Raw genomic sequence first — 23,885 nt, forward strand, 5'->3', positions numbered from 1 at the left:
CAAATAAAGAATGCTGAAATAATTTGCCAGTGTTTTACATAAAAATGCTGTGGGTTTTTAGGTCACCTGAGCAAAAGCTGCTCATGCTGAAGTATTGTGATCATGCTGTATCCGTCGTTCGTGCGTCCGTCCGTCCGTGCGCCAAATCGTCCGTCATCAACATTTGTGTTTAAACGACATCTCCAAAACCACTGAATGGATTTTAATGAAACTTGGCCATGATTTTTCTTAGGTGGTCCTCTACCAAAGTTGTTCAAACGGTTCCGCTTGGTTGCATATAGGGGCTATCAGAGCTAAAAATAGAAAAAATTTCAAACGACATCTCCTCAAAAACCACTGAATGGATTATGATGAAACGTGGCCACGATGATGTTCCTTGGGTAGTCCTCTACCAAAGTTGTTCAAACGGTTCCGCTTTGTTGCACGTAGCTGCCAGAGCTAAAAATAGAAAAAAAAGGCAAACGACATCTCCTCCTAAACCGATGGTCCGATTTTGAAATAATTTCACACAAATGGTCCTTATGCGAACCGCTACCAGGATTGTTCAAATTATGCCGATTCGTAAAAAAAATATGACCGCCAGAGGGCATGGTCACTTTTCCCTATACACATATAGTGGAAACTTTAAAAATCTTCTTGTATGAAACTGCTTGTCCGATTTTAGAATAGTTTTTTACAAATGGTCCTTGTGTGACCCCCTACCAAGATTGTTCAAATTATTTTGATTCGTCAAAAAAATGGCCGCCAGAGGACGTGGTCACTTTTTCCTATATGTATATAGTGGAAACTTTAAAAATCTTTTTCGTGTAAAACTGCTGGCCCAATTTTAAAATAATTTTACACAAATGGTTCTTGTGTGACCCTCTACCAAGATGTTAAAATTTTTCCAATTCGTCAGAAAATATGACTGCCAGGGGGCGCGGTCACTTTTCTTCTCTGAATCAATAATAGCTTGAGCCTTGATATTTGGCATATGATATCAGATTTGTAATGTCTACCATAATTGTTCAAATTATTGCCCTAGGTTTAAAAGTGTGTGGGTCATGTATATGATATAGGCTAACACAGAAAGACCTAACTCTGTACTTACACAAACACACTTGAAGCCTTTTACACCGGTGAGTGCTTTAGGGTCAATGACCCTCTTGTTTTGTGTGTTAATCTGGTAAGAATGTTTTGTTTTTTAATGAAAATTTGATTTCTGAATATAATTATATGTACATTTTAACTTTCAAATAGGGTTTATAAATTTTAGTACTCAGTTTACAAGAATAGCTAGGTTTAGTTGGTGTTTTTATGTCGCCGAAGGTGGGTATATTAAAATCGCACTGTCCATCCGTCCGTGTATGAGTGTGTGCGTGCGTGCATCCGTGTAAATTCTTGTCCAGGCTGTAACTCTGCCATCCATAAAAGGATTTTGAAATAACTTGGCATAAATGTTCACCATAATGAGACGACATGTCATGCGCAAGATTCAGACCCCTTGCTCCAAGGTCAAGGTCACACTTAGTGGTCAAATGTTTATAGCGTCTGTTTCGTGTCTGGTCCAATCCTTACGTGTATCAGTGCTATACACTGGGCACGTTAAAGAACCAGGCTGTCTATTCGCAACGAGCTAGGCTTAGTTAGCCGGACAAGCCTGTATCTGATTTCTGATCTCTCTGTCGTGGGGGCTTTGTCTCGCTCTGTCCCTCTGGTCAGATCGCTCTGTGTCTGTACTAGTAGAGGATGAATTATGCGCCCTGTGTGGCTGCATTTGAACTATGTAAAGCGCCTTTGAACGTGAAATTGATCATGAAAAGGGCGTTATATAAATCTGATATAATAATAATAATAATAACTCTGCCATCCATAAAGGGATTTTGAAATAACTTGGCATAAATGTTAACCATAATGAGATGACTTGTCTTGTGCATGACCCAGGCCCCTAGCTCCAAGGTCAAGGTCACTGTTAGAAGTCGAAGGTTAACAGGGTCTGTTTCGTGTCCAGTGCAGAACTCTGTTATTGATAAAGGGATTTAAAAATTACTTTGCATAAATAATCCTTATATTGAGATAATCTGTCATGCGCAATATCCAGACCCCTACCTCGAAGGTCAAGGTCACACTTAGAAGTCAAAGGTGTTTCTTTTCTGATCCGTAACACTGCCATTTATAAAGTGTTTTGAAAATAATTTGAAACAAATGTTAACCATATTGAGGTGTGTTACATCATGACCCTAGTCTATGGGGTCAAGGTCAGGTCTTCAAGGTGTGATTGTTTTTGCGCAGACAGCTGTAACTTTCTTGGACATGCTTCGGGGACATTTGTCACCAATAGTGACAGCTCTTCTTTTCATTATAATTAGTTGCACGTTTCGTTCCAAATCTACTCGTCTGTGGAATATATTCAGCAATCATGTGCTGCAGCTGTTCTGCAAAGGTTATGGCAAATATTTGGCAAAGATAAAAAGTATATTCTGCAAGGCCCTGCTTTTACATGGGATTTAAACGGTTTCCAGATTATAACTTGAGCATGTTTGGGCCTAGGATCATAAAAGTTGATATGGAGCTTGGTCATGATCAGCAGATGACCTCTACTGATTTTGAGATCAGTATGTCAAAGGTCAAAGTCACAGTGACCTGAAACCATTAAACCATTTCCGGATGGTCCCTCGAGAAGGCTTGGACCTAGGATCATGAAAGTTGATAGGAAGGTTAGTCATATCCAGCAGATGACACCTGATTTTGAGGTCAGTAGGTCAAAGGTCAAGGTCACAATGACCCAGAACAGTTAAATTGTTACCGGACGATAACTTGAGAACGCTTGGGCCTAGGATCACGAAACTTAATAGGGAGGTCAATCATGACCAGCAGATTACCCCTATTGACTTTAAGGTTCGACTTTGACATTGGCTTACTTCTGTGACAAGGCCGTTTTGTTGAGGTATAATTCGTCACTCCTATGACAGCTGTAGTTATGGCCGAATTTTGCCAAAATAACGGACAAGAATACAAAACCATACGCTGATTGTCGTAACCTGTTCACTACCTTAAATTTTGGCACATGCATCGATACAGAAAGAAGTACCTTTCTGTTAAAAATCTTCAGCTTATGTTTCTGTTACAATATATACTAGTATATCTTTAAGAAGAAACATGCTATAATGTTATATTGCTTTCTGTTTTCAGCAGTACATCATTTGACAGATTCTTACCATCAGACTTGTTGTTCACTTAATAATCGGATGAAAAACTGACAATATTTTGCGCTGTAAGTTGTGTTTTATGTATAATTTGATTATTGAATGAAGGTTTATCAATAAAAATCATGAACTGGTCAATGGCTTATAAAAATTCAAGTTTTGTAGAGTTATGTGATGATATTGCTGCACTTTTCTTTATAATTGCACATAACTTTCGTACAAATAGCATTCGGTCATCCAAGAAAATGGCCAGAATTAAGAAAAGTGTTAAATATCATGCATGAAAAATTGTGTGAAAGTATGTCTGGAAGCATACAGATATTACTTGTATGAAGAAAGTTTAGTTCTGTTTGTGTTGCTAGGTTTTCATACCATTTAACAGTAATTTGGCAGATGAACGTTAAATCAGTGTTCTTGAACTTATGACCAGTTTCTGCCAGCCGTTTATACATTGTACATCATATATGGGCATAGGATGTACAATGTATGTAAAATGCTTTTCATACGCCCGTCTGAAAGACGGGACGTATTATGGGAACGCCTCTGGTGGACGGCAGAATGGCAGGCGGGTGGGCGGCGTCCACAAACTTTGTCCTTGATAATTTCTTCTTCATGCATGGAGTGATTTTGACGTAACTTGGCACAAATGTTTACCATCATCAGACAATGTGTCATACACAAGAACTAGGTCCCTAGGTCTAAGGTCAAGTCCAGTTATAAAGATCTCTGACCTACCATCCATTAAAAATAGATAAAAAGAAAGCCACATTTCTCTTAGCACTTCTCAGGAAATAACAAATATTTGCATGGTCAGCAGAATGTCAATAAAGCTTTGATGACCACAAGCACAGACTCACAACTGCACCAATCATAGGTTCTCCCAAATTTGATAAAACCATCATAACATCTGACTTTTCAGAATTTGCAGTGGATGCAAGTCCATGAAAATGGGGAAAAACATGCTATTTCGTAAGCGAGTGTTCTTTAGGTCTCAATGAACTAAAATGGCATATAACAGACAAAGAAGCACTAGTTGAAGCCATATGAAAATTAGTCCCCCATAAATATGAATAAGTGCTTGCAGGGATATATATTTCAGGTTATATGCTTGGCGTATGCTTTATTCTGTCCGGCCATTGTTGCAAATGCCAAATCCTTTGTCAGTGGTCAGCCTAAGTCTCGGAGTACAGACTCATCATCAAGTGACTCAGAGTCAGAAGGTTTACCTGGAAATGGTAAGGTGATATTTAATATTTATTGTGAACGCCATAGAGACCACATTTTGCAGTCAATTTTAATCAAACTTGCACGCATCTTGTATTGGCATAATATCTCTGTTCCTTTCGAAAACTGGCTAGATCCCATCGAGATCTCCAGCTATTTAAACTTTGCTAAATTGCAGCCATATAGAGACTTCATTTATGGTTTGATTTCATACAAACTTGCAAAATATCTTTAGCAAAAATAGATCTTGGATTCCATAATGAATCCGTCAGATCCAGTCATAGTTAAACTTTCCGGAGTTACGACCCTGATTTATCCCTGAAAGAGCTCAAATGTTAATTTTTACCTTGTGAACACAATAGAAGTGACATTTTACATTTGATTTTAATCACACACACAACTTAAGTCACTATAAGTTCTCGGTTCCATTTAGAAAACCAGTTAGATTCCATCATGTGCATTAGAGTTACTGCCCCTGAAAGGGGAAACATTTTCTATTTTGGCTCTTTCAGTCATATGAAGGTTTAATTTATTCTTTGATTTGAAACATTAAACGTGCACAGAATGTTTATCGTAATGATCTCTAGGCCAAGTTCAAAACTGGGTCATGTGGGGTCAAAACTAGGTCACCAGGTCAAATCAAGTGAAAATGATGTTAGCACCCTAGAGGCCACATTTATGACCTTGTCTTCGTGAAACTTTGGTAGAATGTTTCTCTTCATGATTCCTTTACCAAGTTCGAAACTGGGTCATATCGGGTCAAAAAGACGGTCACCCGGTCAGCTCAAAGGAAAGCTTGTTAATACTCTTGAGGCCACATTTATGACCCTATCTTCATATAACCTGGTCAGAATGTTTATCATGATGATTCCAAGGCCAAGTTTAACAGGTGAGCGATATAGGGTCATCATGAATCAAGGGCACAAGTGTTCACCACATCAAGACAACATGCAGAGCACGTGTTCTGGATGGCTGGCTTCAAGTTCAAGGTCACACTTAGGGGTCAATGGTCATATGAATTTGTTTTGTGTCCCTCTGTAACTCTTGAACTTCTTGAATGATTTTAAAGAAACTTGGCACAAATGTTTACCACATCAAAACGACGTGCAGAGCTGATGTTTGCGAATGGCTCATTTCAAGCGCAAGGTCACACGTAGAGGTCAAAGGTCATACCTTCAGGGTATATTGCTTCGTATTTCCGTGCTCTTGTCCAGTCAAGTCTGTGATTTAACCATTCATCAAGGGATTTTAATAGCTTTTGGCACAAATGTCTCTTATAATCAAACACCATATCATGACCAAATCCACAGATGTCTAGTTGATCTAGGGGCAAATGTTTGTAATGTATGTGTAAAAAGTGTAAGTCTGGTCCATAACTTTGTAATCCTTGAAGGGATTGTAATATTATATGGCACAAATGTATCCCATAATAATAATATAATGTGCCCTGTGCAACATCCACACCCCTATTCCAAAGGTCAGGGCCACACTCAGAGATCATATGTCAATAAGTTCTTTCCCTGTCTGGCCCATAACTGGGTCATCCATCAAGGGATTGTAATATATCTGGGCACAAGTGTCCCCAATAATGAGATGATGCACATTGTGCAACACCAAGATCACTAACTCAAAGGTCAATGTCACACTTGGAGCAGTCCACAACTCTGCCATCCCTGAAGGGACCAGTATATTTTGGCACATACTTTTCCATTAAGGGACAGTTTGATATGCTTCACATTTACCAAGATATTTACATATCTGATTCAGTAAAATCAAGCAGTATGTGGTGGGGGTATGCACTTTTTCAAAAGTAGTCTCTTTTGTCAGATTATATTATTGATTTGTCAAAACTTATTTCCATTACAAAGATCATAGTCACTTTTTCCAATACATGTATGTTTTAGTACCGGAAAATTAAAAAATTTGTCTATGTTTATGTAAAGGGTTTACTGTGAAAATCTTCTCTGAAACCCCTAATTTGATGTAAGAGTATCTTCATGAAGTTTACCAGTGGACAGTCTTTAGCTCATAAGAGTTTTAGCTTACCTTTACCACAAAGTGATCACCTGAAGTTGTACCTTTTTAAGAATGTGACTGCATACACCTTAGAGGTCACAATTTTGTCTCAGTCTTAATGAACTTTGGTCAGAATGTTAGCCTTAATAAATTTTTAACAATTATTTCTTGGTTGTCTAAAGTCAATAACTAGGTGAATAGGTCAGTTAATAGATGAGTTAACACAAAGAGCCAAATTTTCACCTTATTGTTATAAAACATTTTAGCTCCGCTATTTGGAGAATAGGGCTGCTATTCTACTTCGGCGTGAGCTTTCTTGGTTTAAGTTTTTGGCAACCTTTCTTTTTAGCTCACCTGAGCCAAAGGCTCAAGGTGAGCTTTTGTGACTGCTCAATGTCTGTTGTGCGTCGTGTGTCAACAACTTGTAAAGAATCTCCTTCTTTAAAACCACTGGGCAAAATTACACCAAACTTCACAGGAATGATCCTTGGGTGCCCCCCCCCCCCCCCCCCACCAACCACCCCTTTCAAAATTATTCAAAGAATTGAATTCCATGCAGTACTCTGGTTGCCATGGCAGCCGAAAGGAAAAGCTTTAAAAATCTTCTTGTCCAAATCCGCAAGGTATAGAACCTTGATATTTGGCGTGTTACATCAACTAATGCTCCTCTATATAGATTGTTCAAATTGTGCACCTGGGGTGAAAAGAGGACGCGTCCCGGGGGTCACAAGTTTTACAAAGACATATAGGAAAAATCTTCTTGTCTAAAACCACAAGACATAGGCCTTTGATATTTGGTATGTAGCATTGCCTTGTGGTCCTTTACCAAAAGTGTTCAGATTATGACTCTGAGATGAATAGAGGGTCTGCCCTGGGGGTCCCAAATTTAACATACAATTTTATAGCGGAAAATACGAATCTTCTTGTCGTTAAGTTCAAGGCCTAGGTCTTCAGTATTTGGTATGTAGCATTGCCTAGAGGATCTCCGATGTTAAAACTGACCTACTTTCTTGTTTTTAGCTCACCAGAGCATGAAGTGCTCAATGTGAGCTTTTATGACCGCCCTTTGTCTGTCGTCAGTCGTTTGTCGTCAGTCATCCGTCGTCATTAACAATTTGACTGTTAACACTCTAGAGGTCACAATTTTGGCCCAATCTTTATGTTTGTTTGTTTGTTTTGGGTTTAACGGCGTTTATCAACAGAATTTCAGTCATGTAACGGCGGGCAGTTAACCTAACCAGTGTCCTGGATTCTGTACCAGTACAAACCTGTTCTCCGCAAGTAACTGCCCCACATGAATTATCAGAGGTGGAGGACGAATGATTTCAGACACAATGTCTTTTATCAAATCGTCACGGAGAACATACGCCCCGCCCGAGGATCGAACTCGCGACCCCACGATCAGTAGACCAACGCTCTCCCTACTGAGCTAAGCGGGCGGGCCGAATCTTAATGAAACTTGGTCAGATAAAATCTTGGATGAGTTCGATATTGGGTCATCTGGGGTAAAAAAAACTAGGTTACCCGGTCAAATCAAAGGAAGTGCTTGCTAACACTCTAGAGACCACATTATTACCCTATCATCGTGAAACTTGGTCAGAATATTTACCTTGATAGCCTATAGACCAAGTTCTAATCTGAGTCATGTTGAGTCAAACACCTGATCATCCGGTCAAATTAAAGGAAAAGATTGTTTACACTCTAGGGGCCACTTTTTTTTACTCAATTTTCATAAAACTTGGTCAGAATGTTTGGTATCATGAAATTTTGACTCTGGGTCATGTAGAGCAAAAAACTAGGTCACTTGGGAAAAAGAAAGGAAAAGCTTGTTTTTACTCTTTTACTCTAGAGGCCACTTATTTTTCTCCAGTCTTCAGGAAACTTTGTCAGAATGTTTGTTTTCATGAACTCATGGAGGATTTTTAATCTGGGTCATGTGGAGTCAAAAATTTGGTCGCTAGGTCAAATGAAAGAAAATGCTTCTTTACACTCTAGAGGCAACATTTGTTGGTCCAATCTAAATGAAAATTTGTCAGAATATTTGTCTCCATGAAATTTCGGACAGGTTAAAAACTAGCTCTGGTTGGGTAAAAAAACTACGTTACTAGGCCAAATCGAAAAAAAACACACTAGAGGCCACGTTTTTGCTCCAATCTTCATGAAACTTAGTCAGAATGTTTATCTCCTTGAAAACTCAGATGAGTTTAGAACTGGGTCATATGGTATCAAGAACTAGGTCACTAGGTCAAACAAGTTTGTTATGATATGTTACTCTGGTGAGCGACATAGGGCCATCATGGCCCTCTTGTTATTATTTAGGATTGGACAGGTGTAGTACACAGCCATGCAAGAATAACGGCACCTGTATTGATTTGGAACACAATTACACATGTATCTGCACTGGTAGCTTTAAAGGCCCAAATTGTGAAGGTATTTAAACTTTTATGTAATATTAAGTTTACTGTCTGGGTATGGGTACTTGATTTTATTGTAATGATTTTGTCTTACATGTATATCTTTTTCAAAAATGAACAAATTTTATTGCAATTTCATTTCTAACATGATTTTAGCTCACCTGAGCATGATGTGCTCAAGGTGAGCTTTTGTGATCGTCCTATGTCCGTCATCATCCCTCGTCAGTCGTCCCTCGTCCCCATCAACAATTTGACTGTTAACACTCCAAAGGTCACAATTTCGACCCAATCTTAATGAAACTTGGTCAGAATGTTACCCTCAATAAAATCTTGGACGTGTTTTATATTGGGTCATCAGGGTTCAAAAACTATGTCACCAGGTCAAATCAAAGGAAAGCTAGTTTACACTCTAGAGGCCAAATTTATGACAAAATCTCTATGATTCTTGCTCAGAATGTTATTCTTGATGATCTTTAGGTCAAGTTCAAATTTGGGTTAGATAAGATTAAAAACTAGGTCACCAGGTCAAATCATAGGAAAAGCTTGTTAACACTCTAGAGGCAACATTAAGGACTGTATCTTCATGAAACTTGGTCAGAATGTTAATCTTGATGATATTTAGGTCAGGTTCGAATCTGGATTAGGTGGTCAGAAACTAGGTCACCAGACCAAATCGGATGGAAAAGCTTGTTAACACTCTAGAGGCCACAATTTTGGCTTAATCTTACTGAAACTTAGTCAGAATGTTACCCTCAATAAAATCTTGGACGAGTTTGATATTGGGTCATCTGGGGTCAAAAACTAGCTCATCAGGTCAAATCAAAGGAAAGCTTGTTAACACTCTAGATGCCACATTTTTTGACCATTTTTTCGTGAACTTGGTCACAATGTTCACCTTGATGATCTCTAGGCCAAGTTCGAATCTGGGTTATTTTGGGTGAAAAACTAGGTCATCCTGTCAAATCAAAGGAAAAGCTTGTTAACTACCTAGAGGCCACATTTATGACGCTAGCTTCATGAAACTTGGTCAGAATGTTTATCTTGATGACTTCTAGGCCAAGCATGTATCTGAGTCATGTCGGGTCAAAAACTACGTCACTTCGGCCAGATTAAAGGAAAATCTTGTTAACACTCTAGAGACCATTTTAAGTTTGAAACTCATGAGAATTAGTCAGAATGTTTGTACTGATGATTTCTCGATCAACTTTTAATCTAGGTTATATTGGGTCAAAAACTAGGTCACCCAGTCAAATTAAAGGAAAAGCTTGTGAAAACTCTAGAGGCCACCTTAATGAAACTTGGTCAGAATGTTAATCTTGATGACATCTAGGCAAAGTTCGAATCTGGGTCATGTGGGGAAAAAACTACGTCAACTGTTCAAATCAAAGGAAAAGCTTGTTAACACTCTAGGGACCACATTTTTATACAATCTTCATAAAACTTTATCAGAATGTTTGGTATTATGAAGTCTTGTATGATTTCGACTTTGGATCATGTAGGGTCAAAAGCTTGGTCACTTGGTAAAACCAAGGGAAAAGCTTGTTTATACTCTAGAGGTCATTTAACGAAACTTTGTCAGAATGTTTTCATGAAAACATGGAAGAGTTTTAATCTGGGTCATGTGGGGTTAAAAACTAGGTCGCTAGGTCAAATGAAAGAAAATGCTTGTTTACACTCAGGCCACATTTTCTGGTCCAATCTTAATGAGAATTGGTCAAAATATTTGCCTCAATGATATTTCGGACAGATTAAAAATTAGCTCCAGTTGGGTAAAAAACTAGGTTACTAGGCCAAATAAAAACACTAGAAGCCACATTTTTGCTCTAATAACTTAGTCAGAATAATTTTCTCCTTGAAACTGGGTCATGTGGTTTCAAAAACTGGGTCACTAGGTCAAACATGTTTGTTATGTTGTGTTACTCTGGTTGTGTTACTCTGGTGAGCGACCTAGGGCCTTCATGATCCTCTTGTTTAAGAAACAACCTTGAGGTTTGGATGACATATACAGTCTTGCACACCGATCTTAAAACTGACTTTCAGTGACCATGAATTTGACCTACTTACCTACTTTCTTGTTTATAGCGCACCTGAGCCAAAGGCCCATGGTGAGCTTATGTGACCGCTCAATGTCCGTCGTCTGTCATGTGTCGTGTGTCCGTCAACATTAAAAGAAAATCTTGAAAACCACTGGGCAGATTTACACCAAACTTCACAGGAATGATCCTTGATGGCCCCCTATACGAATTGTTCAAAGAATTGAATTCCATACAGACCTCAGGTTGCCATGGCAACCGAAAGGAAAACCTTTAAAAATCTTCTTGTCCATAACCATAAGGCATAGGGCAGTGATATCTGGCATCATCTAGTGGTCCTCTACTAAGATTGTTCAAATTATCCCCCTAGGGTCAAATATGACCCCGACCCGGGGGTCATATGGTTTATATAGACTTGTATAGGGAAAACTTTGAAAATCTCATTGTACAAAACCAAATGGCCTAGGGCTTTGATATTTGGTATGTAGCATCATCTTGTGGTCTTATTCTACCAAGATTGTTCAAATTATCCCCCTAGGGTCAAATATGGCCCCGCCCTAGGGGTCGCATGGCTTATATAGGGAAAAAAATTGAAAATCTTCTTGACTAAAACCAAAGGCTTTTATATTTGGTAAGTAGCATTATCTAGTTGTCCTCTACAATGATTGTTCAAATTATCTCCTAGTGTCAAATTTGGGCCTGCCCTGAGGGTGACATTGTTTATACAGACTTTATAATAGGGAAAAACTTTGAAAATCTTCTTGTCCAAAACTACAGGTCCTAGGATTAGATTTATATGGGGAAAACACACTTTCCTTTAAATAACATCTCCTAAACCACCAGGCCAATTTTGATGAAACTTCACAGGGATGTTCCTTTGATGGTCTTCTTTAAAAATTATTCAAAGAAATTAATTCCATACGAAATTCTGGTTGCTTTGATATTTGGTATGTAGCATAATATAGTTGTCCTCTACAAAGATTATTCAAATTATCCCCCAAGGGTTAAATATAGCCCCGCCTTGGAGGTCACATAGTTTATATAGACATAAATAGGGGAAATTTTTGAAAATCTCATTCTTGTCCAAAACCACAAGGACTAGGGCTTTGATATTTTGTATGTATCATTACCTATTGGTCCTCTAACAAGATGTAGGGTCAAATATGGCCCTGCCCTTATCTTCACATGGTTTATATATACTTATAAAAGGAAAACTTTGAAAATCTTCTTGTACAAAACCACTTGGCCTAGAGCTTTGATATTTGGTATGTTGACCCCCACCGACCTGGTCCCATCAACGCCCCCCCCCCCCATTTTTGTTTCATTTTTTCTTTTAAAAAAATACTTTTTAACCTTTTATGAATATTTATCAACATACAAAGTTGTATCCTCCCCCACTTCACTCCTCCACCCAGTCATTTACACAGGTGAGCGATATAGGGCCATCATGGCCCTCTTGTTAAATTTTAAATCTCTATGATAAGTTTTATTTTTATTGAATTAGAGATTTAAAGACCTTTACAAAATGTAAAAATTTGAAAGATTTTAGCAAGCAAAATTTCATAAAGCACTATACATTATCTTGTAGCAAATAAAATCTGTAAAAAGATCCTTTGGAAGCAAAGAATACAACCAAGAACAATAATAGCAGACTCGGTTTGATTGAGTCTGTTCATGAGAGGTAATAAAATGTGCAACACCTCTCACGCCCCCCTAGCACCGGCTTAAGCGGAACTCTATTACACATAAGCTGAATGAACTCCATGATCCCAAAGGACCAGAAAATATAACAACCCATGTATAATATACTATAAATTTTGAACTAGCATGTACATTTAGTAACATTAAAAGATTACATATTTTCTTTCCTTGCTAACAGATTCTGCAGCAGTTGAATCATGTCCACCTGAGTGGATCTTCAACAATGGTAGTTGTTATTTACTTAGTTCAACAGATAGATCCTGGACAGATGCTCGTGTAGGTTCACCCTTTATTATTTATATTGTTATCGTTTTAGAAATTCCTTAACAATGTTTAATAATGCGTTGAAGAAATATTAGCCTAGCTTTTTTTGTGATCCCCAAAATTGGGATGGGGGTCACTGGGGGTCACTTAGAGTTGCCTTTGTTTATTCTTCCGTCCTTATTTTTTTGTCTGAATTTTTGTTGTGCATATCTCAAAAAGTATTTTAACCAGTCTTCATATTCACGTGATTGTCATTCAGCATGTGAAGTTGTGCACCTGGTGTTTTAGTTGGGATTTCACACAACCTGGCAAGAGTTATTGCTATTGACTTTGCCAAAATTTTGCGTACGAGCCTAAAAGATTGTTTCGCATGTATCTCAAGAAGTGTATTACCTTGAATTATTAAACATAGGATTATTACTCAGTATATGAAGTATTGCACTCATTCAGAAAATATGCATAAAGTGTATAAAATTCCGCGTCACTTATTTTGAAAATGACCTTTGATCTAAAGTCATGAAACACCACAGGAGTGTCATTCTGTTTGTGAAGTTGTAGGCATGGGATTATCTTTGGGACATCAGAGTTTTGGTGCATGTATAAGTCAAAGATATGCATAAAGGGCATACAAGTTTGTGTCACATTTAAGTAGTAAACCATTAGAGGTTTGTTGTGTAACATGTGAAGTTGTGCACCTTGTGATCTGTTTGGAATTTCATTCAGCCAGACCAGAGTTATGACCCTTGACTTAGTGAAAAAATAAACCATTTAAATGCTTACAGAATTGTGTTGCTATAATCATAAAAAATGTTTGACCTAGAGTCATGAAACCATGTTGGAATATTATCATGCATGTGAATGTGTGCATTTGAGCTTTGTTAGCTCGACTTATCGAAAAATAGTTCGAGCTATTCTACTCACCCTGGCATCGGTGGTCAACGTTACACCTTGGTTATAGTTTTGCATGCAAGTGAAAAATATTACTATCAATTTAAGGCATAGCTTTGAAACTTATTTTTCCTTTTTCGATGTAAATTGCTAACATCACTGGATCAAGTGCCATACCTTTGACATATATTTTGGCCAGATTATTCCCCCTTTTGGACCTGTTAAAGTTTTTCATGCAAGTAATTTAACTCCAAAACTAAGTTGAAACTTCACGTGTGCCTTTGGGGTTATATAACTAGGTGATAGCATCAAGCCCCATAACTATGACTTGTATTTTGGCCATATTATACCCCCTTTTGGACTGATAAACTTCTGGATTAAGCTTTTGCATACAAGTTACTGTCTTAAAAACTAATGCAAATATTGAATTGAAACTTCACATGTTGTTATAAAATTAGATCATAGCATCAAGTCCTATAACTCTGACCTGTATATTGCAAAATTATGTCCCCTTTTGAACTATAAAACTTCTGGATTAAGTTTTGCATACAAATACTATCTCAAAAACTAATGCAGATACTGAATTGAAACTCTATAAGTATTTTAATATTAAGCATAATATTCCTGTTTCTGGGACAACAATATTTCAAAGAATCCCATCTCTTGGGAATTAACTAAGAGCTTTAAAAACTTCTTAATTATTCGGGTATGACTTCCAAATTACTAGGAGCTGGCAAAACGTTGTAATTATTTGGATGACTTCCAAATTATTAGGAACTAGCAAAACTTTAGAATTATTTGGGTATGACATCCAAATTATCAGGAGCTGATGACTTCCATATTATTAGGAGCTGGCACAAATTTGGATTTTATTTTGGATATGACTTCCAAATTATCAGGAGCTGGGAAAACCTGGAATTATTTTGATGACTTCCAAATTATTAGGAGCTGGCAAAACTTTGGAATTATTTGGGTGTGACTTTCAAATAATTAGGAGCTGGGAAAACTTTGGAATTATTTAGATGACTTCAAAATTTTCAGGGACTGGCTAAACTTTGGACTTATTTGGATGATTTCCAAATAATCAGGAACTGGGAAAACTTTGAAATTATTTGGGTATGACTTCCAAATTATTAGGAGCTGGGAAAACTTTGGAATTATTTTGTGGATGACTTCCAATTTATCAAGAGCTTGGAAAACTGAAATTATTTGGGTGACTTCCAAATTATTAGGAGCTGGAAAAACTTTGGAATTATTTGGGGATGACCTCCAAATTATCAGGAGCTGGAAAAACTTTGGAATTATTTTGGTATGATTTCAACACAACACTTGATGGAAAGCTGCAGATGAATAAAAGTACAATACTTGATATTTTGATGAGAACAATTTACATAACCTGTTTTATAGTCTCAAACAGGCATAGTATCGTATCTTTGCACATTGTAGTACAAAATGTTGTGCTTCTTCTTTGCAAACATTTGACAGCCCTTACAAGATTTCATAGATTTTAAAGAACTTTTATAAGCCCATTCGCATACCTGAATAGCAATGTCATGAGTTTGATCCCTGGTTGAGATTTATGTTCTCCATAATGATTTGAGAAAAGACATTGTTTCTGAAATCATCTGTCCTCCACCTCTGAGTTGGCAGTTACCTCTTGAGGACGGGTTAGTGCTGGTATAGATTCCAGAAAAACGGGTAAGGTTAATTGCCTGCTGCTACATCAATGAAATATTTATGAAAAATTGCGCTAAACCTGAATAAATAAAGATAAAAGAACTTATAGCATAGTTCATAAATATGTATATCAAGGTCATTTTAAAATGCTTAAATCAAGGGGAATGGAACCCAGGTTGCCTGGGTAAAAATACTTTCCTGTCGTCGTTACCAGTGTACAACGGTGTCATGAAACATTATAGCAATTTTATTCAGCATGCGAAGTTGTGCACCTGGGGCTTTATTTTTGACTTACCCTGCCTTCTAATACCCACCCCTTACTTCTTTCTTCTAGATTTCTCCACAAAATGTCAGATACCAAGTAGACTAACTAAGAGAGATGAAATTTCCAGTTAGTTTCTTAAAATTTTGAGTTAAATGTCAAACTTTCTAGTTCAAAAATAATATGTTCTTGGCGCTACCCGGCTGAGAAAACTCCAGAGGTCTCCATGGAATTAATCTATGAATTTGCATGGAAGTCCGGACTCCGGAGTATTTTGACATTTTAATCAATTAATTGACTGAACTTGATCACATGGTATTCCCTGTCTGATGCTGATTGTTTTCTGATGTCAGAAAATGACAAGAGTTATTTTCCAGAGTTAAAATGATCAGAACTTTTTCTAAGTGCTACATTTCTACAGTGTCAGGGAACATTCCATGAACATAAGAAGTTTTATCATAAGCAGATTGTAGATAGAAGAATCAACCAGGTTCTTGCGAAGTTGCATCTGTATTTAAATGTAATTCAAGCAAGCTACCTGTTACACAAAATAAGAAATGGGAAACATTGCTGTCAAAGTTCTTTACTTTCGAGGAAATGTAAAATAAATGCTTATTGAACTTATCTGATTTTCACAAGTAATGAGATCTGTAACTTGATGTGGAACATTTCTGTTTTTTGCACAGGATGACTGCAACCGCACAGGTGGATTCCTTGTAGAGATCGGTAGTGCTGGAGAAAATGAGTTTTTGTTAACTGGTAAGGGAGATGATTTAATTGCTTTGTTTAATTAAGTATGTACAAGAGGTATCATTCCAAAAAGGAAATGTACCACAAAGGGATACTGAACTGTTAAATAAGGACATGCACAGTAAGTATCCCATTCATTTTAGCTCGCCTATACGAAGTAAATGGAGAGCTATCCTTCTCACGTCGGCGTCAGCGTCTTTCCGCGTCCCAACATTGGTTAAAGTTTTTTTTTTACACTTCCTCTTTTTTCACCTTATTTCTCTAATTACTTGATAGGTTTGCTTTAAACTTAAAATAATAATTCCTCATCATTACCCACATTATCTGGCTTAAGGGCCATAGCTCTCACACTAATATTTCATGATGTATGCCCCCTTTTTACTTAGAATTTCAGGTTAAAGTTTTGGTGCACTCTCACTCTATCTCAGTTATTACTTTATGGATTCGATTCAAATTTAAAATAGTTGTTCCACATCATCACCCACATTATATGACACAAAGTGCATAACTCTGGCACCAATTTTTGTGAATTATGCATCCTTTTTAAATGAAATTTCAGGTTAAAGTTTTAGTGCACTTTCACTCTATCTCAGTTGTGACTAAATAGATTTGATTCAAACTTAAAATTTTGTTCCACCTTATCACCCACATTATATGACACAAGGTTCATAAGTCTGGCTTAAATTTTTCATGAATTGTGCCCCGTTTCTACATAGAATTACAGGTTTAATTTTTGGTGCACTTTCACTTTAGCTTTGTTATAATTACTAAATGGATTTGATTCAATAGTAAAACAATCGTTCCACATCATATGGCAAAAGGGTCATAACTCTGTTGCGCCAATTTTTCATGAATTATTCCCCCTTTTGACTTACAATTTCAGGTTTAAGTTTTGATGCACTTTCACTCCATCTCAATTATTACTGAATGAATTTGATTCAAACTTAAAATATTGTTCCACCTTATCACCAACATCATATGACACAAGGTGCATAAATTGGCACTGATTTTTTTATGAATTATGTCCCCTTTTTATTTAGTAAATATTAGAATTTCACACAAATGGTTATGTCACCCTCTACCAAGATTGTTCAAATTATGTCGATGCGTCATAAAACATGGCCTCCAGAGGGCGTGGTCACATTTCCCTATAATGTATAGTGGAAACTTCAAAAACCTTCTTGTATGAAACTGCTTGCCCGATTTAAGAATAATTTTACACAAATGGTCCTTGTGTGACCCTCTACCAAGATTGTTCAAATTATTTTGATTTGACAAAAAAAAAACGTGGCTGCCAGAGGGCGTGGTCACTTTTCACTATATATATATAGTGGAAACTTTAAAAATCTTCTTGTGTGAAAGTGCTGTCCCGATTTTAGAATAATTTAACACAAATGGTCCTTGTGTGACCCTCTTCCATGATTGTTCAAATTATTTGATTCGTCAAAAAACATGGCCGCCAGAGGGTGTTGTCACTTTTCCCTTTATGTATACCATACTTGTCCAAATTATTGCCCTAAGGTAAAAAAATGGCCACGCCCCTGTGTCTGACATGTACTTACTATAGGCTTTTATATTAGAAACTTTGAAAATCTTCTTTTCTCAATCAATAATAGCTAGAGCCTTGATATTTGGGTGTAATATCAGCTAGATTTGTAATGTCTACCGTAATTGCCCAAATTGTAAATTGAAATCGGTGTTGTTATAAGAAATCTTCAGGTGTAAATTTGAAATAATCATGAGTCAGACTGTAATTTTGACAAAAATACAGGTCTTTTACAGCTGTAAAATTTCATACAGTCATGATAAAATGATTCAGAATGTTTATCTCTTTGAAATCAAGGTCAATTTTGAGTCTGTGTTATGTGGTAAAGATCAAGAACTTGGTCAGAATGTCAGATCATAGGTAATTAAGTCTTGTTAAATCTCTATAAAGGCAACATTTTCCACCTGATCTTCATGAAATCTTGTCAGAATGCTTTTAATGAAACCTAAATCAAGTTTCAGGTTATCTGTGGTTAAAAAATATGTCACTAATGCAAATCGTAGGAAAGAACTCTGACAGCCTGATGTTCTTGAAACTTTGTCATCTGTATGAAACATAAAGGGCTAAATATAGAAAAAAACTTTCAATCGACATCTTCTACAAACAGATTGTCTGATTTTGAAATAATTTCACACAAATATTCTTCTGTGACTCTGTACCAAGATTATACATAATATTCCGATTTGTCAAAAAACATGACCGCCAAAGGATATGGTCACTTTTCCCTGTATGTATATGGTGCATACCATAAAAATCTCCTTGTATGAAACTACTTGCCCGGTTTTAAAATAAGTCCACACAAATCCTTATCCTTGTTTGATCCTCTACCAAGATGGTTCAAATTACTTCAATTCATCAAAACTCATGGACGCATATGGGCATGGTTGCTTTAACGGATGTGTATAAAGTGAAAACTTTAACCCTAACCCTGCTAAATTTCTAAAATAGACTGGTCCATCATTCAATTTGGGCAATGCAAACCAATTGCCATCAGCAGGCTAAAGGATAAAGCCCAATCTAAAGTAATTTTACACGAATAGTCCTTTGTGGCCCTGTACAAAGATTATTAAAATTATTTCTATTCATCAAAACAAATGGTCACCAGGGGACGTGTTTACTATTCCCTCTATGCATATAGTAGGAATTTAAAGTCTTCATGTCAGAAACAGCATACACATGTTTTGTCTTTAATTTTGAGTACATTGTAATTACAAATAAGTCATAATGAGAATAGCTAATGAAAATAAAAATGAAATTATGCAATGATATAAAATGCAGTTTGTAACAATAAAGATAAACTGAAAGCACTGATGATAATGAAGTATAAAAGCAGTGATAAAGTACCATAAATGAATATACTGAACTGAAGAATGGTCTATATAGATAAATCATAAAATTAAAATCAGCAGTCTTTGATAAACTAGCAGAACGCCCTTATTAGACTAGCTTTATATCTATGCATTCTAAACTTAAATACAATACTATTTGAAAATACAAATATTTATGATAACATATTAGACTATATAATGCAAAAATCCTACTTAACAATAGGGACTAAAATATATATGTATACATTATTCCTGTTTACAACATCTATGAATCATCAGTGCAATTTTGAAAGTTATTTGGTGGAAATGTTCCTTGTGGAAGTTGCAATGCACCAGTAAGCGTCCTCACTTAGGGCAACCATGACCTTCTTATATGTATCATACACTGTAGAAAGTGAACTTTACAATGCTTTATCATAACTGAAAGGTGTGAAAACAGTCAAATACAGAGATACCTAAATTAGACCTGAAAGTGAAATGTCTAAAAAAACAGAACACATACTTCTTCATACAAAAAGTATTAGTTACAACATTATAGACTAATTACATGTTTCAGTTAATGCATATTTCTGGATTGGCTTGAGTGACGCAACAACTGAGGGTACATTCACTTGGACTAGAAGCGAAAGCATAGTGTCTTACGTCAACAACTACGTCTCTATCACAAATGGTGAGGAAAAGGACTGTGTTTTCTTCCAAAATACCATGTGGTTAGTCGAATCATGCATTCCAGAAATTTTACTACCCTACATTTGTGAAATGGACGCTGCTGGTGAGTCCAAGAAATGGTTAAACTTAGATAATAAAAGTGTTTTTAAAATGGAAAAAGTGGAAACAAAATATCGGTCAACTTTTTAGCGCATGGTGAGCTTTTGTGACCGCTCAATGTCCGTCTTATGACGTGTGTCGTTCGTCTGTGAACATTTTCTTTTAAAAAAAATCTTCCTAAAAACCACTGGGCAGAATTACACCAAACTTCTCAGGAATGATCCTTGGGTAGTCCCCTTTCAAAATTTTTCAAAGAATTGAATTCCATGCAGACCTCTGGTTGCCATGGCAACCGAAAGGAAAAATATAAAAAATTTCTCGTCTAAAACCACAAGGCATAGGGCTTTGATATCTGTTATGTAGCATCATCTAGTAGTCCTCTACCAAGACTGTTCAAATTATCTCCCTAGGGTCAAATATGGCCCTGCCCTGGGGATCACATGGTTTATATAGACTTATATAGGGAAAACTTTGATAATCTTCTTGTACGAAACAACATTGCCTAGGGCTTTGATATTTGGTATCATCTAGTGGTCTTCTACCAAGCTTGTTCAAATTATCCATCTAGGATCAAATATGGCCCCATCCCGGGGGTCCAAGTTTAACATAGACTTATATAGGGAAAAAAGTTAAAAAATTTTCTTGTCTTTAACCACAATACCTAGGCCTTTGATATTTGGTTTGAAGCATTTTCTTATTCAAAATTGTTCAAACTGTACCCCTGGGGTGAAAAGAGGCTCCCGCCCTGGGGGTCCTAAGTTTTACATAGATTTATATAGGGAAACACTTTACAAATCTTCTTGTCTGAAACCACAAGACCTAGGCCTTTGATATTTAGTATGTAGCATTGTCTTGTGGTCCTCTACCAGGATTGTTCAAATTATTACCCTTTGGTGAAAAGAGGCCATGCCCTGGGGTCCCAAGTTTTACATTGACTTATATAGGGGAAAAATCTTCTTGTCTGAAACTGAAAGACCTAGGCTTTTGATATTTGATATGTTGCATTCCCTAGTGGTCCTCTTCCAATATTATTCAAATTATTACCCTGGGATGAAAAGAGACCCCGCCCTGGGGTCCCAAGTTTTACATAGACTTATTTAGGAAAAAAACTTTCATTCTACTACTTTACCAGCACAATGTTAAGTGTTGTACTCAGGTGCACATATATGCTGGAAAATGACGTCTGAATGCATGCTGGTAGCAATAGTAACCAGACATCATCCTAGACCAATAAAATGAAAAGTCCTCATATGACATTGTGTCAATGTAACTGAACACCTGACAAAACAAAATTATTTGTGGTATATTCATGTGGACTATTTAAAAATCATTTCATGTTTTTATTTTATCATTAATGCAATTTGTACAACAGAAACATAAGTTCGTGTAATATGTTAAAATCATACATGTATATTTTGAAATAAATATCATCTGTAATAGGTTCTTATCATTTTCTTTACAGCATAATAGTCGGGGGAGATGTAAGCTCTGAGGACTTGACTCGGAAGAGTTTGGCATTGTCTCAATGGACCAATGACATTATACATTACATTATATCAGTTGATTGAAACCAATTTTATAGATTGAAACATTTTCTTACTTGAAACGTTTTCTTTACATGATATCAGTGGATTGAAACCTTTTCTTACATTATGTTAGTGGGTTGAAAACTTTTCTTTACACTATGTCAGTGTGTTGAAATCTTTTCTTTACATTATGTCAGTGAATTGAAACCTTTTCTTACATTATGTCAGTGTGTTGAAACCTTTTCTTTACATGATGTCAGTGGGTTGAAACCTTTTCTTTACATTATGTCAGTTGGTTGAAACCTTTTTATGTCAATGGATTTAAACATATTTTTAAATTTTGTCAGCTGGTTACAAACCTGTTCATTGAAATTGACTATATGTATATTGAAGTTGAAACATTGAAATCAGACGCTTATTCCGAATTCTCAATAATAAAAGCATTTCAGAATAAAAGTGTTTCTTGTTTGTATAAAATTAAGATTCTATTGTAGACAGATGAAAAAGACAAGAGATGAACAGTAGTTTCTTTAAAAACAGTATTTCAGTCAAGTCAGATTGAAACATGTATGGCAATCATGCCATCCTGGGGGCAGTATGTAAACCAAGCCTTATTATACCCCGCCGAATGCTTTGGCGTTGTCCACCCGGCTGTATGCTAGTAACATATTTCCAGAATAGCGAATCAAAAAGGTGTCTTATAATTTCAATCTGCGAACATCTAAAATGAATTATAAAATAATAACACGACCAATTTTTAAGAAATTAAGTGATAAAAACAAATTGTCTCAACTTTATACAAAAGATTACAGACACCAATTTGTAATGTAATTAAAATATTTAGCGAAACACTATTATCTTCGAAATAAATATTGTACATTTTCTTTTTCCTTTTTGCAAGGGACATTTCCCTTCAATATTTTCGTGACCAAGTATAGTTAGATTACCACAACTAGACTGTATATGAACTTCATATCAGCTAAAAGCTTGATGGATTCATACATCATATATCATAAATTAAAAGCATTCATCGATGAATAATTTGTAAATAAGTAAACATGTTGAAAAAATATTTACGTTACCGATATATACGATACATGATTTATTTGAAAGATAGATATTGGAATTAAACGTGCATACCGAGTTGTCCCTCATATAGCTCTATAAACCATTTATAGTTAGGCATACCGGGCAGCCATTTTTGAAAAGGTTTTATATGCTTGGCGAGATTGCATAAAAATGTGCCGGTAGTCCAAAGGATATGTGATGAAAATGAAAAAAAGTTAAAATACTGCATGAAGTTTGATAAGAAAATACTGCTTGATAAAAGAAACCTTAATATAGTCTTCATTTAGAGACTTGCAGTTTTAGGCCATTCTGGGGCAAAAGTGAACCTCCTCCTTTAAAAGTTTTGTAAGAAATAGTCCATAAAAATTGAACCATCAAACTCTAATGAACGATTGAGGAATAATCCAAACGATAGTGATATATGACATAGGCGGTCCCAATAACAATACTCATACACATTGCGAAACATGTGTCTTTTAAGCAACACATAAGATGCTTATCATATGTTTACCGTCGTAAAACTGCTTTATAGTAATAAAACGAGATTTAATTTCAATTTATTTTTAACCTTACCTAATTCTCCCGCAACTGTTTCAGTTTCCAGTCAGCTACTTCGGTGCCTCAGTTTACAGTAAGTTCTGATCGAATCTCAACGTCAGTGCTTCAGATTCCTACCAGTGTATTCGAATTAGTCCGCGTTAGTTTCATACTAGTTGTTATCGAATTTTCGAACTAAGGTATGCATGCAATATGATATATTAGAAAAATAGATGCATTTATAAGTCGGAAGCAATATGAGAGACCTCTACCAAATGACATTTATCTTTATCCACATCTTGCAAATATTGGTCGAGGGTATCTTTTTGCGATTGTTAATTAGGTTTATAGCAATTTCAAAATTAAAGATAAGGTGACGCCGTATGAGACAGAAGCCTGTAGTAAATTCAACTACCTACCTCAGAAATACAAAGGCATATCACCGTGTTTGTGTCTAAAGCGTGTAATAAGTAGACCTACGATGCATATATAATATTATTATTATTATACCAGATTTATATAGCGCCCTTTCCATGATATACACGTTCAAAGGCGCTTTACATATGGCAAACGCAACCATACAGGGTGCGAAATTCATCCTCTACTAGTACAGACACAGAGAGATCTGACCAGAGGGACAGAGTGAGATAAAGCCCCCAGAACAGATAGAGAGAAATCCTTTTAAATACAGGTCTGTC

At 36.3% G+C, this 23,885-nt stretch overlaps 1 protein-coding gene across 1 annotated transcript; it reads left to right on the forward strand.

Annotated features, from left to right (window-relative positions):
* Positions 1-3,247: 3,247 nt before the first annotated feature.
* Positions 3,248-22,013, forward strand: LOC123560588 (CD209 antigen-like; the record flags this gene model as incomplete). Its single annotated transcript, XM_053525820.1, has 7 exons — positions 3,248-3,253; positions 4,285-4,420; positions 8,745-8,855; positions 12,752-12,849; positions 16,351-16,423; positions 19,845-20,060; positions 21,519-22,013. Coding segments are annotated over 7 exons (645 nt in total), but the record flags the coding sequence as incomplete, so codon positions are not given.
* Between the last annotated feature and the right edge of the window lie 1,872 nt (positions 22,014-23,885).

Source organism: Mercenaria mercenaria, chromosome 16 (assembly GCF_021730395.1).
Source record: "Mercenaria mercenaria strain notata chromosome 16, MADL_Memer_1, whole genome shotgun sequence".
In the NCBI taxonomy this organism is placed as follows: Eukaryota; Metazoa; Mollusca; class Bivalvia; order Venerida; family Veneridae; genus Mercenaria; species Mercenaria mercenaria.